General features: G+C 41.0%; 1 protein-coding gene across 3 annotated transcripts in view; it reads right to left on the bottom strand.

The window, feature by feature from the left end:
• The window catches only part of USP13 (ubiquitin specific peptidase 13), a 109,437-nt gene that overhangs the window by 21,875 nt on the left and 72,916 nt on the right, over nucleotides 1–14,646 (bottom strand). For all 3 annotated transcript variants that reach the window (XM_027584459.2, XM_027584460.2, XM_027584461.2), the window contains 4 exons: nucleotides 13,656–13,830; nucleotides 6,877–6,965; nucleotides 4,419–4,541; nucleotides 3,015–3,041 (listed from right to left, as the gene is read on the bottom strand). In XM_027584459.2, coding sequence (XP_027440260.1) covers nucleotides 3,015–3,041; nucleotides 4,419–4,541; nucleotides 6,877–6,965; nucleotides 13,656–13,830 — 414 coding nt within the window. The remainder of the gene's footprint in view (nucleotides 1–3,014; nucleotides 3,042–4,418; nucleotides 4,542–6,876; nucleotides 6,966–13,655; nucleotides 13,831–14,646) is intronic.

Below are 14,646 nucleotides of genomic sequence, written 5' to 3'. Positions count from 1 at the left end.
CCTCTCCTATCACTGAAATCTGAAGAGAAAAGCATTATCCACAAGCCCAAAGCCTATTCCTTAAATCTCGCAGGAAGTTATGCCAGGCCTTTAGGTATATTAGCAAAGGAAGTAATCAGCTCTGGGAAATGGAGAACCCAAATGTTAAGTACAGAAGGACAGAATATGTTCTGTAATGGTATACATTTAAGATATTAAAAGAGAGAACTTTATAAACCTAATGTGGGCCTAGACATAGAGGGTTTTGTTTTGTTTTCTTTTCATAATGATATGCAGATATTGGTGGAAATGTATGCGTATGTGTCTGTGTGTATGTGTATGTATATGTGGATGCATATAAGCACATGTATGTATGTATACATAATGTACAAAATATACATAAAAGCATACAGGCATGTGTGTATATACATGTACGTGTGTACATACACATATACATGTTTTATAATACACATGTATATGTGTGTATATATACATACACCTGTTATGTTTTGTGTATACACATTTGTACGTGTATATACATATGTGTGCTTGTATGTACTGAAAATTCTGCCAAAGACGGCAATTAGTAGAACTGAATAGCAGCAATAGAACTGAGGATTAGAGATATCTGTTCTATAAAAACTACATTGAAAATGTGTTTACCAGGGCGCCTGGGTGGCTTAGTCAGTTAAGCGTCTGACTCTTGATTTCAGCTCAGGTCATGATCTCAGGGTCGTGAGATCAAGCCCCGCCTCGGGCTCCACGCTGGGCATGGACCCTGCTTAAGATTCTCTCTCTCCCTCTCCCTCTGCCCCTCCTCTCACCAACCCCCCCCCACCCCCAGCCAGCACTCTCCCTCTTTCTAAAAAGAAAAAGAAAATGTGTTCCACAAACTTCTCTCTTACAAGGAAGATACAGACAACATCCTTTCAAGACCAAATTTTAAGAAAGCAATGATTTAGGACAGCAGTGATTCCCAAGTTGTGTTCTATGACAGCCTGATGTTCTAAGACAAATATCATTATTGAACCACAAAACAAGGGGTTTCCATGGCCAAAGAAGCTTTAAAATCCACATTCTCTATTCTCCCCTTAGAAATTCACAATGTGCATTAGCATAGTGAAGACTCAAAAATCCTGTCATAAAGACTCCTACAGTTTAGGAAGCTAGGAAACTCTTTCTACAGAACACCTTTCAACATCTTGTAAGACTCTCATGTTCCCTACAATGCAATTTAGGAAGTGCAGCTCAATAAATGGTTATGTGTGTCTCTAATAACATATTAGATTGAAAACATATAATTCCATTTTTGTGAAAAATAAAGTGAGCCAGACACAGGCAAAGGCCAGTGGAAAGATATAGGCCAAGTGTTAACAATGGTTATAGATGAGTGATGAAACCATAAATGACTCTTACTGCTAACCCATGGTTTGTAAGTATCTTTTTACTCTCATAATAAGAAAATAATTAAAGTTGTCCTTTAAAAATCTGAGAAAGGTAGGATGCAAATGTTAAACAATCCCAGATAATTCTATTTTCTCCTGTTGAGTACAGGTAGTTGCTGATAAGACAGCAGGCTTAGATCTGGGAGGAAATCAATGGCCAAACCATGAACCCTGGAAACCAGCTGAGTGCTCCTGGTCAGAGACAGACTCCTCTAGCACAGTCAGTGCTAACCACCCATCACCTCCCCCACAGCAATTTGCAGGCCAGCTCTCTGCAGAATCAGGAGCAGCAAGCAAACCTCTCACATTCCAGAAAAGGTCAAGCGGCGTTAAAAGCACACTTGACTCCCATCCCAGGTTCTGGTCCCAGCTCTTGGGTCTCTGAAGTTTCCTGAGTCTCAGTTTTATACTCTGTAAAAGGTTACTTGCCCTGCCCTTCTTACTGTGATACTCAAATGATAATCTGGATTTTATATGAACAGTAAAGTTACATACTATTGAAAGAATTTATGAAATAATAAACGCAGTATGACTCATGGTAACGATTCCAAAGTATTAACAACCACCGTTATTATTATAATTAGATTATTCACAGAGGCAATGATTTTCCCAAGACCCTCGCTGACCCTAACAGCTTCTAACAATGAACAAATCATAATCGACCAAGGAAAGGAAATGTGGAGGTCTAAGCCACATGATCAATCATTTGCAATGTAAAACACATGAACTTCTTTTTTTTATTTTTTTTATTATGTTATGTTAATCACCACACATTATATCTTTAGTTTTTGATGTAGTGTTCCATGATTCATTGTTTGCGTATGACACCCAGTGCTCCATTCAATACGTGCCCTCTTTAATACCCAACACATGAACTTCTAAATTAACAATAGTTTGTCTCTGGAAGGGCTTTGTAGACAAAAAGATTCAGAATATTTAGTGTTAAACACCCCCCCTTCCTCCTAATTAATACGTAAATACTCACCATAAATAGTTTATTGTGTTCTTTTCAGAAAACCAAGAGTATCAACTCCTACAGGATTAAGGAACTAAAAGTCTATAAAATTAACATACAATCCAATGACACTACCAACCTTGAGAGTATTAATCAATGCTACCATGTCCTGTCAGTCATGAGCCATCACTACATGTCCAGCAGCAGGAATGGAAAAAAGGCCTGGCCACTGTTCCATCACTGCATAAAAAGCCCTACTCATGGCCAGAGTGGGAAGAAATGGCATCATGAGCCCACCTTCACACATGCGGAGACTAAGGCTCAGAGAAGTTAAGTAAATTTTTCTAGCTTGCAGTCATAAACGGCAGGGCCAAGTTTCCAGTCTGGGGCTTGTTGGCTTTCATGCTGATGATCACTCTCCTGAGCCACAGAACCGCTTAATCATCATGTCACTGGTTTACATTTGCTGCTAACTCAGCTTGCAGACAAAGAATCACTCCCACCCAGAAAAAGCCGCACATGTAGAGCTACACATACACATGTAGAGAACAATGCCCCTTTATTGAATTCCCACAGATAAACGGCAGACCAATGACAATTGCAGGACACTGAGAAAAATTTCGAAAGATACATACGGTCTATGAGTTGGTTCATCAGGCGATCTGGAAATTAACGGAGAGGCAGAGAATGAGACCAAAGCATGGCAAAGAGTTTTAGAGAAAGAAAAAGAGTCCATGCAGGACAATCCCTAATCCCTCACCTCTAGGGATCCCACACTGTTGTCAACCCCTCAGCAACCCCACCACACACACCACCCAGCCTGTACAACAGGAAATCATTACAGTAGGGAGTGAAAATAAACAGGTCTCAGGGATTTCAACCAGATAAAACATGATGCTCTGCTTATCAACTTAACGAACTAAATAATTTATTTCCCTGTATTTCTAAGGACTTTGTATAATTACAAACCAAGGGTTCTGTTAAGAACATCAGAGAAAGCAGGAGCAGTGCTAATAAACCATCCTGTACTCCTTCGATGCTCCTACTGATCTCTGCTCTCTGGCCCCTTTAATGGACCCCTCGTACCACATAACCCAGAGTGTCCCACATACAGGTCCCTTCTCTACTCTCCATACTCTACAATTTAACATCTGACTTAATGTCCGAGAATAATGGAACACAGGTGCCTATCCTGAATCCTCCTGGATTCACCTTACCCTTCTTTTGCACCTGAACATGGTCACCAATAATATTCAATGCTCAACTGATCAGAAACCTTTGGAAGAGAGGCCCAGCCCAGTGTGCTGTATCACTATTAACTGACCTAATTAACTGATTAAAAAGGTGAACAGTAAGTAAACAGGTGAGCAAATGAAACCAGAGTGAAATGATTGCATCAGTAACTGAGCTAAAAATGAAACCGAGATTTTTTGACACTGTCCTTGGATCCACAAAAGTGAAACAATTATTTTCTGCATGTCCTATTCCCTTAAAAAGTTAAGTATTCTGAACAAAAATTAAGCCTTCACAGGGCAAACTACACCCTTGCTATGAAGCAGTGACAAAGCTGGGGAGGTGAAATGTGGTCAAGATTTTTAAAACTAACACACACTATTGAATTTCCCCTTTGGCTTGTCCAGAGGCACTCCCAAGATGACACAGCTCCTCAAGATTGAGAGCCTACTGAAAACACACTCCTTCTCTTCCCTACAGGCCCATTTATTTGCAGGAAGGGAGGGGAAGGGAGGGAGGGGAAGCCAGATGCAACCTAACCTAAAAACTTTTTTGGAGATTTGCTGCCCCCTATCGCCAGTGATTTCTGCAGGTCCGTTTCAACTACTCATGACAGGTCTGTGCTTCTTCCCATGTCTACCTTAAGTTTACAGTTGTGGCCAGGCCTCACTATTGTGCGTCTACAGTGGGTTACAACACAGGAAGATGGCCAAGGGACGACAGACTGGTGGAAGAGAAGAGACTCTTCCTTTGGGGGTGGGGTGGGGAGAGGGGTAAGAGAACATCCTCCTGGCAGACGGTGGTACCTTTTGAGTCATCAGGAATGACTATAGGGGGGCTGATGTCCGGAAGCTCCTCCTCTCCTGGCTGTAACCCCCTGGCTCGGAGATGGTTGATATCAAGTAGGTCTGGCATATCAATAGAAACATCTACAAAGTGAGAGAGATTACATTCACCAGACTCTCCAAAAACCCACAATCGCCCCCTAAAACCAGCACCTCTAACTCTTATGTCCATGTGTCTAGGCAGAACTGAGCGATGCTTTCAGTCCCCTGGAGTAGATCCCTGGACCAGTAGACTCACTGAGACTAGCTAGATTTAATGGAGAAGCAGGGGGAAAGTACAGAGCATTTCACACTGAACAAGCCAGAGGTAAGACAGAGGTTGCAACCTGAGAGCCCAAAGACCAACCGTAGCAAACAGAATGTCTGATGTTTTTAAAATGTTGGCAACAAATTCCAATTTTTAAATCGGAAGATTTCATTTAAAAACCTGTATTTCCAGCTTATTTTGAAAAACAAATATTCTCATATGGTAACAACTGCCCTGGGGCTGATCTTCAGCTTCCACTCTAGACAGTATAGGGCACAGACCCCACTGCTCCCAACTGCCCCCATGACCCTGAACATCATATTGCGATTCTGATTCTTATGGTAAAAAAATGTTTTTCTAAGCGACGTCTTTATCCAAAGTGGAAATATCCAAGAAAGACCAAGATAGGTGGGCTACACATTTCTTATATCCAATGTACTCCTGTCATTTATATTATCCCCCTGTCCATATGAGGCAGTTGAATTTGCAGGCCCTAGATTATGCCTTTTCTCAGATCATGATGGGCACTGTGATCATTCTCACCGAGGTAATAAAGAATGAAGTTTTAAAGAAATAAATTCATTCTCAAGTGTATTAGTCTTAGGAAATTTTTTTTAACTTCTCAGGTCAGTTGTTATTGTGCTGACTTAATCAAATACAAAATTTATCGGTCTAAGAGGCTGTTGAGATTTAGTGTTATATTCAGATATGATAATAATGAGAAATGGGTCCAAATGTTGGTGTGGGATAGGTCTCCCGGGCTAGCAAACAGAACTTGAAAATACTATCCCCAAAACCAGTTATGATGCCAGGTACACAAATCATATTTTAAAACAACAACCCAAAGAAAAAGCTTAGTTAAAAAAATTATTTTCAATCTCAGGGGACAGCAAAAACAAACATACTGTCTGACCCACAAAATCAATACAACTGTTCTCCACAGAGAAATTCACGTTCATTAAAGTGAGCTTTGAGGCTCCTTTAAATTCAGCAAGTCTATGAAATCTGATCTGAATTTTTTATCCTTTACGGAAATTCCAAGGACAGAGAAAAATAAGAACGCTGTTTCCAAAGCAGGTGAAAGCCTTTAGAAAAAAAGCAGTTTTCTCTCTCAGGTACTTCTCAGGTCCACAGAGAAAAGGCTGAGTGATGAGCATCCTGCCCACAAAATCATTCCACCAGGAAAATCGAAGATCTGCCGCAGAATCAGTCACAGCCCTCCATCCTGTCACATGCCAAACAAGTGCCGTGTCAACTGAGTGCTGGAGGTTCCCAGGGAAACCAGCCGATTTTACATTCTTTTTACCTGACCTCTCCAGATGAGCCAGTGAGTGCTTAATTAACCAGTGTAAGGCCTGGGTTGTTTTTTAAGTGCTCAGAAACATAAAACCTTTAAAAGCCTGGCACACAGTCTGAGGTACTTGCTTGAGAAATGTGTCCTTCCATGGCACGGAGGACAGCCTAGTAACACCTTGACGTTGGATCCTGATGATGGAGAAAAGGTTCTTAAACACTGCCTGGAAAACTCTAATCTCTAACAATGGTCGAGGGCCTTGAAAATTAGCAGGAAAATAGCCCAATGAAACCCAAGTCAAATCTCTTTTTTGACGATTTAAAGCAACTGACTATACTCATTTTATTATTAATAAAATTTGCATGATATGAGACACTGTCATTAGCCACACCTGCCTGCTTCGGAGGCCAAGGAGAGCTAATAAGGGGAGCATGTATCTTCAATCACCTGCAACTCCAAGTGCGGGCTTTGGACGAGCAGCATCAGTATCATCGGGGAGCTTGTGGGAAATAAAGAATCCCAGCCCTCCCCGCCCCCAGACCTGCTGAATTAGCACCTGCATTCTGCCAAGATCCCAGGTAATCTGTATGCATGTTAAAGTTTGGAAAGCATTGTTGATTTGATAACATGGGGATCCCATTTTCACTCTTAGAGTCCAGTCATTCCAGCACGCATTATTAGAGGGGTGGGTAACATGGAGTGATTTTCATTGTCAGTGCATATCATATACTCTTGACTCAAAAGAGAAAGGTGGGGATGATGGAAAAAGAATGAAATGGAATGACTTCTGACAGCCAACCACACGGGCCCCTTCACACGCCATTCTGTTCCAATGGCTAATTTGATGTGTTAAGCGAAAGCATGCAAAAGATACCTACCAAATTTTTTGGGAACCCAGTCAAGACCAAAAGTGAACTTCTTTATCTGCACTACCAAGTATTCAGGGAATGAGGCAAAGCGAGATGTTCTGGGAAACACAAGGGGATTAGATCAATGAAACAAGGCAATAAGAATCGTGAATACAGTTCATGAAGCATCACAAGCGTTGTCCAAGGCATACCTGGCAGTTCCAGCAACTGCACTGAAGAGGAGGGACACACAAACACACACAGGCTGACACACATGCACCTGCTCCCAGTCACTCGTCCTGGCCTTTTCACAAGGACGAAGTGTTTACTGGAGGACAATGGTGTCCCTTGAGAAGGATCTGGAGCATGTTGCAAAATTACACTTTTATTTGCTGTGGCACTTTGTATTTCTGAAAAGTATTCTTCAACCATAGACATTTGTTTTTTTCTAAAATCCTTGCTAGAATTTAGTAGAGTGGACCCTTGAACAATGCGGAGGTTGGGGGTGCTGTCCCTGCCATGCAGTCAAAAATCCACATGTAACTTTTGACTCCCCAAGAACTTAACTACTGATAGTCTACTGCTGACCAGAAGCCTTACCAATAATATAAAGAGTGAATTAACACACATTTTTATGTTATGTGTATTATATACTGTATTCTTACAATAAAATAAGCTAGAGAAAATATAGCATTGTACTGTAAAAAGCCCACTGGACTCACACAGTTCAAACCTGTGTTGTTCAAGGGTCAATTGTGTGTGTGTGTACATACACATTACATCTGCAGGAGTGTGCAGGCATGTGTATGCTCTGCATTTATATGTGTGGTTTGAAAAGCTCCCCAAGCGATCCTGACATACCCCAACCTCCCCTCCCACAGAGAATCACTATCTTACAGCACAAAGTTGACATGAAGAGGGTTCACTGGAACTTTGTTGAGGTTGACTATTAGAAATGCCAAAACCTCGGGTGCCTGGGTGGCTCAGGCCTTCCAGAGCCTTCGGCTCAGGTCATGATCCCAGGGTCCGGGGATCGAGTCCCACATTGGGCTTCCTGCTCCTTTGGGAGCCTGCTTCTCCCTCTGCTTCTCTCTCTCTCTCTGTCTCTCATGAATAAATAAATAAAAATCTTTAAAAAAAAAAAAGAAATGCCAAAGCCTCATTAAAATATTATTGTATCTAAAACCCATGGATCCTAAAGGGGTATGTATGTATATGTGTGTAGATATATATACACATACATATACATATATATTTAAAAATTTAAGGTTCAGATTTAGATATTTTAGTTAAGTATCTAAAATATCTAAATCTAGGGGTGACTGTGTGGCTCAGTCGTTGAGCGTCTGCCTTCGGCTCAGGTCATGACTCGGGGGTCCTGGGATCAAGCCCCTTATTGGGCTCCCTGCTCTGCGGGAAACCTGCTTCTCCCTCTCCCACTCCCCCTGCTTGTGTTCCCTCTCTTGCTGTGTCTCTCTCTGTCAAATAAATAAATAAAATCTTAAAAAAATAAAAATAAAATATCTAAATCTGAACCTTAAATTTTTAAATTAACACATATGGTCAATATCTCAAGTTTTCCTTCAAACTTTCAAGAATTGCCTGGACTTTCGTTTGACAATTTTATGCAGACTATTCACCCAGTACACCAAATTCATGCCCTGGTTCCAGCTCATTCCCTCTACATGTATCATGTTGTTTATAACAACCATTTCTATGTCAGTGTCAATGTGGATAGAGTAAGTATATGTAAAAAAGAAAATAAGCTGTAGGCAAATACTATATGTATCTTTTAAAATACAAGATTCTAGAACACCTTCCCCACGAACTCTAAGTCATTGCCTTCTACTTGGAATGCATCTGCCCAGAATTCAGAAAGCAACTACAAGTGCATTGCTGCCCCCTTGTGTAGAAGAGAAACCACAGTACAGGGACAGAGTACTATCCAAAAAAAGGGTCAAAAGATGTGGATTTGGGTCTAAGATATGCTACATAATTCACTCCAAATGTGAACAAATCACTGACCCTCCCTGAGGCTCCACTTACACATCTACAAAACAGATTTATTAATAAATACCTACCTGCCAGGGCTATGCAATGTTCATGAAATGATGTGAAACCACTTGGCACACTAGAATATATATATTATAACTAGGGAATTAGCATGATTATTTTGTCATAAAAGAGCTAGAATCCACCAGGTGTTGGACACTGACATGGACTGTCGCTGACCTGTTTTTTGCCCCAGGCAAGTCACTTAACCTCTCTGGATCTCAAATTCTCCCTCACAAGGACAGTAGAAGGGTATAGGTAATAATTTAAGGGAGTTCTTTCAAAAAAAGGAGCTTAACCATCCTAAGGAACTTATCTATTACTATCCTGGTTCATTCCTCAGAAATTATTGTATTATCTCTAATTAGGTTTTCCTATCTTCTGAGAAGCAGCAATAAACATCATTCTTACTTAAATAGAGCCAAGTCCTAATTTCACCAAAACCCAACAAACTCCATCTAGTATTTTCAACTAATGTAAAAATGTTACCTTTCTGATTGATCTCTTCCTCTTACCACATCAACTTAAAAGCTAGAAAATATGTAACAGCGAGATCAGCCAAAAGTCATCAGTAAATCAATGATCCCTAAAATGTGGTTCAGAAGCCCCAAGACTCTTGCAGTTGCTCTGTGGTCAGTAGCTGGGTGAGTAAATCAGTTGGTGATACCACAGGGCAAGGGGCAGAGCAGGGAACTGGAGGAGGAGTTGGGTGGGGGAGAGGTGCATAATTTAACACACCCTTTTGTTGTGGGTAACTGCCAACCTGAGAGTACCAGAAATCAGGTTAGATGACACCCACATTTATATTTGCCCTGTTGGATAAATGTGCTTTATTCATTTCTTATTCATTCTGTAGCCTCTACAGGGCCTCAAACTGAATCACACAGGTGGTAACTGCTCAATATATAGTTGCTCAAAATAATGTCAAAATTAATAATTTGCATTAAGTCTGTTACTGAAATCCAGCAAAGTTGGAAATGATGCACCGCTTACTGTTTTATTCCTAAAATTCATTCCTGGAAATTAAAATTTTTCTTGAAAAAATATGTATTTAATAAAGACCAACAGAATGTAAATCATTCAAAAAGATCTAGGTAGACACACAGCAAATTTACCTCCAAAAACTGCTATGGGAACTAAATGAGTCAGGACACAAAGTGCTTAGAATAGTGCCTGACAACACTATTGTGTCTATTGACAACCTATTATCATTATCATGTCAATTGTTCACTAATTACAACTGAGGCAAGAACACTACAAAAGCCTTAATAAGAAAAAAAATATAAGCTGTCCTTCTCTGTGAAATTAAGATTGTCTATTGTTTTGAAACCCTGGCAACTAAAAAAAATACAGTTCTATCCTTTCCATTAAATATGTTGAAAATATGATAATTAATCAACCACAGTCAAACTGTATAACCCAAGGCCAAAAAAAAAGAAAGGAAAGATAGAAACAATGGTTCTAACAATTACGGCATACACTTATTCTGCACAAGGCAGTATACAAAGCACTTTGCAGAGTTTATCTCTCCTTACTCTTCACCCCCAACCCTATGAAGAAAGTACTATTATCATCAAGGCTTACAGATAAGGAAACAGCGGCTTAGGGTCACTTGGCCAAGGTCAGGTACCAGTAAGTTCTACACTGGGGATTCACCCACCTAAAGCTTGTGCTCTGGAACCCCACACTGTGCTCCCCTCTTCATAAATGATAAAAGTCAAGACAAAATCTCTCCCTATTGACCCTTAACCCATAAGCTGCTTGATGGCAGGAACTAGGTCTTGTTCAGCTCATTGTCCAGAATATTCCAGGCGAGCAATAATACTTGCTAATGAATGAAATTTCCAAACACTAATATTCTTCCCAGAAACTGTCCGTTCAGGACTATTTAAGGCAAGAGACTTTATGTCTGGTCCATACCAACCAAAGATCTACAAAAAGAACATCTTTTGCCTCTTCCTGGCCTTTCAGGCTCAGGGTCTAACACAAGAAAAATTCAAGGTCCCAAACTAATACAGTAAGGAGATCATGTCTATATTGTTAGAAATAAGAAAAAGAAAAAAAATCTTTTAGGAATCCACTGATCTGGTTTCCTCAAAACTAATATTTGAAACATGTTAAGACCTAACAAGGACCATGCAAGGCTACATAAGGATTACAAGAACATGATATAAGCAAGCATGATCAGGAATATGGGGTACTATATAGCAGAGGGATTAAGAGTTTAAACTTGAGGGGCACCTGGGTGGCTCGGTCGTTAAGCGTCTGCCTTCGGCTCAGGTCATGATCCCGGGGTCCTGGAATCGAGCCCCGCATCGGGCTCCCTGCTCAGCGGGAAGCCTGCTTCTCCCTCTCCCACTCCCCCTGCTTGTGTTCCCTCTCTCGCTGTTTCTCTCTCTATCAAATAAATAAATAAAATCTTTTTTAAAAAAAAGTTTAAACTTGGAACTCAATCAATCTGAATGAACTCCAGGCCTGCCACTTACTGGCCACTGGCCACTTACTGGCTTCTCTTTTTATTTCTTCATCCATAAAATGGGGAGAATAGCACCTACCCCATAGTAATACCAAGAGGATTAAATGATAATTGACAGTAAGTGCTTAACACATGATATGGAATGATAAATGGACAAAAAATGTAGTTGCTTTATTAACCTAGAACATGTTTTCTCCTTCTCCACAAAGACCGGTTTTCAATTATTAACAACTGGATATATCCAGTATTAATTTTTTTCATATACATAAAACCCATGAGAGCATGTATACATATAAAAGACAGAGGAAAAGGAAAATACATTAAATATCTACTGTTAAGGATTAGAGAAAGCAGAAACCCCTCCCCTAGACAGTTACATTAGCACTACCTAAAGTGCTTTCGTAGCATTTGAGGAGAAAACCAGGTAAGCAAGCATCATTCCTCCATTACAGATGGAAGAAGGACATTGGGTGGTGACTTTGCCCTAGAACATAAGCCGCGAAGTGGACACAGGAGATGAATCCAGATCTCCTGACCACTTGCCCTGGGGTGAGAGCCTCTGTCTCTAGAAAGCTAATGCCTCCCAACTGCATTTTAATGATGGGCCTCTTCCAAGTGATGAGAAGGCTCCTTCCTGCAGGCCCAGAGAGTATGTCAGACCTTACATTTCTAAGACACGAGGCTACTTTTCTGAAGAGCAGGAAAGGGTGGCTAAGCTGACAGGGAAATGAAGAACGCTGCAGCTTACACCTGATGCTGGGGACTTTCTAGTTGGCCAAGTCCCCTGATCACTTCTATGTCCCACACAGAATCAGAATTAAAGCACAAAGAAAAAAGGATCCATGTTTGAGAAAACTTCCACCTATTGTCAATAAAGTAAAAAAAAAAAAAAAAATCATATTTATACCTTAAACTTACACAATATTATTTTATCTCAATATGTATCAATATATGTCAATATCTCAGTATTGTCGATGATATCTCAATAAAGCTGGGGGGAAAATAATGAAAGAAATTGAGTTTACTGCTAAGATAGTGTGTAGATGTCTAACTGCCCAATGATGGCTCCAGGTTGCAGTGAAGTGAATCTCACACACTGAACACGCCAACTCACCAACGCTTCTCCGCAAGGACACACACACACATAGACACACACACACACACACACACACACACACACACGCACGCACACAGATCCCATAACTGAGCAATCCGAGGATGGAAACTTACTCCACAATGGATAACTGATAACTGAATGGACTATTAATAATCTCATTTGGATATGAACAACATTTTTAAAAATTATTTTAAGAAAATACAGCCTTTTTTAAACTTCTGAAATAAATTCTTTGTGTTTTCCCATTTTTAACATATGAAATCAATCACCTGAAACAAAGGGGAATCTTGAGTGATGTCTATTGCAGGGAATAAGTGATTTAAGTCAGATTGCTACTTGAGGTGATAAAAAACATCTAGCAGTAGCTCTTCAGCTTTCACACCTCTTTGCATGAACTAGAGCTCAACTTTGGCTAGGAGGACAGACGGCCAAAGAATACCTAAAAGGAGTAAAATTCCCAGAGCCAAACTTTCAGACCTCCCTTCATTTTATGCCTCTATGAATACTCTTTTTCCAATTGTATGCTGTGCATTGGCAAGGACTTGACTGTATAAAATCAATTAATAAAGTGGAGAAAAAATGTTTTATGTACCTGACAATGAGGTGCACGATGTGGAAACAAAGCATATTCTACGTCCTGAACAGCTCATCTGAACAATGTCCACTATGTCCACTTCGAGATGCCCTGAGAGCCCTGGTCACCACATGCTAAGCCAAATCTTTCATTATGGAATTAAAATCTATCATAGTGGAGCTTAAATATTGAAGACTGTCATAAGTATTTCTGTAATCTCTTAATATCATTCCTGCCATGTGGTGGTGGGGGTGGGGGTTTTGGGGGTTCTCGGCAAAAAAAAAAATTCCTAATAAAGGATAAACCACAACCTTCCTTTAAAAAAAAGAAAAGAGAAGACATTCCCTCCCTAACACACAACACAAATTATAAGCCTAGTTTCTTGGACAGGCCTCACACAAGTGAGCTCTATGACCATTAGGGTTGCACGATTCATAACCCCATCTCACTACACATGAACAAGCGTGCACAGACTCGTACAACACCCCACCACCTCTCCCCTACCCAGTCCACACCCCTCAGGGACCCCTCCTCACCCCACTACCACCACATAAGCACAAACACACAAGCGCACACACATGTGCACTTACTTCACACCCGCAGACTTTGCTTGTAGGGCGCTGCTCCAGAAATCATCTACATTTTCCGGTTCAGAAAAAGCCTGAAGGCAGGCACTAAATGGTATCTTGGCGCGAACCAACTCGGGAAGGGGTCTTCTGTTTGCTTCCGCCTCCCTCCTCGTTAACTCATAGGCAATCAGTTCATCTGAGTAAAAGAGCAGACAAATGAGTTTGTACTCACTCCATCTTCTTGAAGCGGAAAACATCCCCTTGGGCCAATCTTCTTGAAGGTGTCTGAGCCAGGGCAGGATTGCTTACTTGTTGCCCTTCACGGATCCAGAAAAGCCTACTGAAAGGCTGTTCTCGAGCTGACTTTAGGGTGGCGCCGACAGGCTGAATGAGCCATTCATATTTTTTTGCCTGTTTGCCTTTGAGACTGACAGGAGGGATCTGTAAACTCCAGCCCAGATCGGAGGTCCTGACCTCACATGTGCTGGAAGTGATGCGGGAACCTGGTCTTCCATTTGTCCAGAGTCAAGGCTGGGATTACCCAAATGCCACCTTCCAATCACGAAGTCTTCACACACACACAGAATTTCACACTGAAGGAGAGCCAAGAGTCATCTCTCCATTCTGATTAGAGGTCATGGAGGGTGCAGATCAAGCAGCGAGATGGACTATAGGGACTGCAGTCCTCCACAGCACTCAGCCCATGATTCTAACCAACACTGCCCAGACAACTTCAGGTTGAGGTTACGTACAAGGTCAGACAGCAGAGCTGCCAACCTGGAAGGCTTTCTACACGATTCCTGCTCAAACGATTCAATACCAAGGGAAAAAGAAGACAGCACACCACCAACTTCCCAGGAGTCAGCAGATCTGCTCTTGGAAACTGCCTATAAGTCAAAATTTTACATAGTTTTGATGAGGTCTGAGAATTCCTTTTGTTTACAAAAAAAAAAAAATCACTCCTGATTTATCAGTTTTTAGGCACCCTTATGCACCTATGTGTTTTCTTAAG

The sequence above is a fragment of the Zalophus californianus genome, chromosome 1, assembly GCF_009762305.2.
Source record: "Zalophus californianus isolate mZalCal1 chromosome 1, mZalCal1.pri.v2, whole genome shotgun sequence".
NCBI lineage: Eukaryota > Metazoa > Chordata > Mammalia > Carnivora > Otariidae > Zalophus > Zalophus californianus.
Note: the sequence above shows the minus strand (reverse complement) of the source record. Positions and strands in the feature narration are given on the sequence as shown.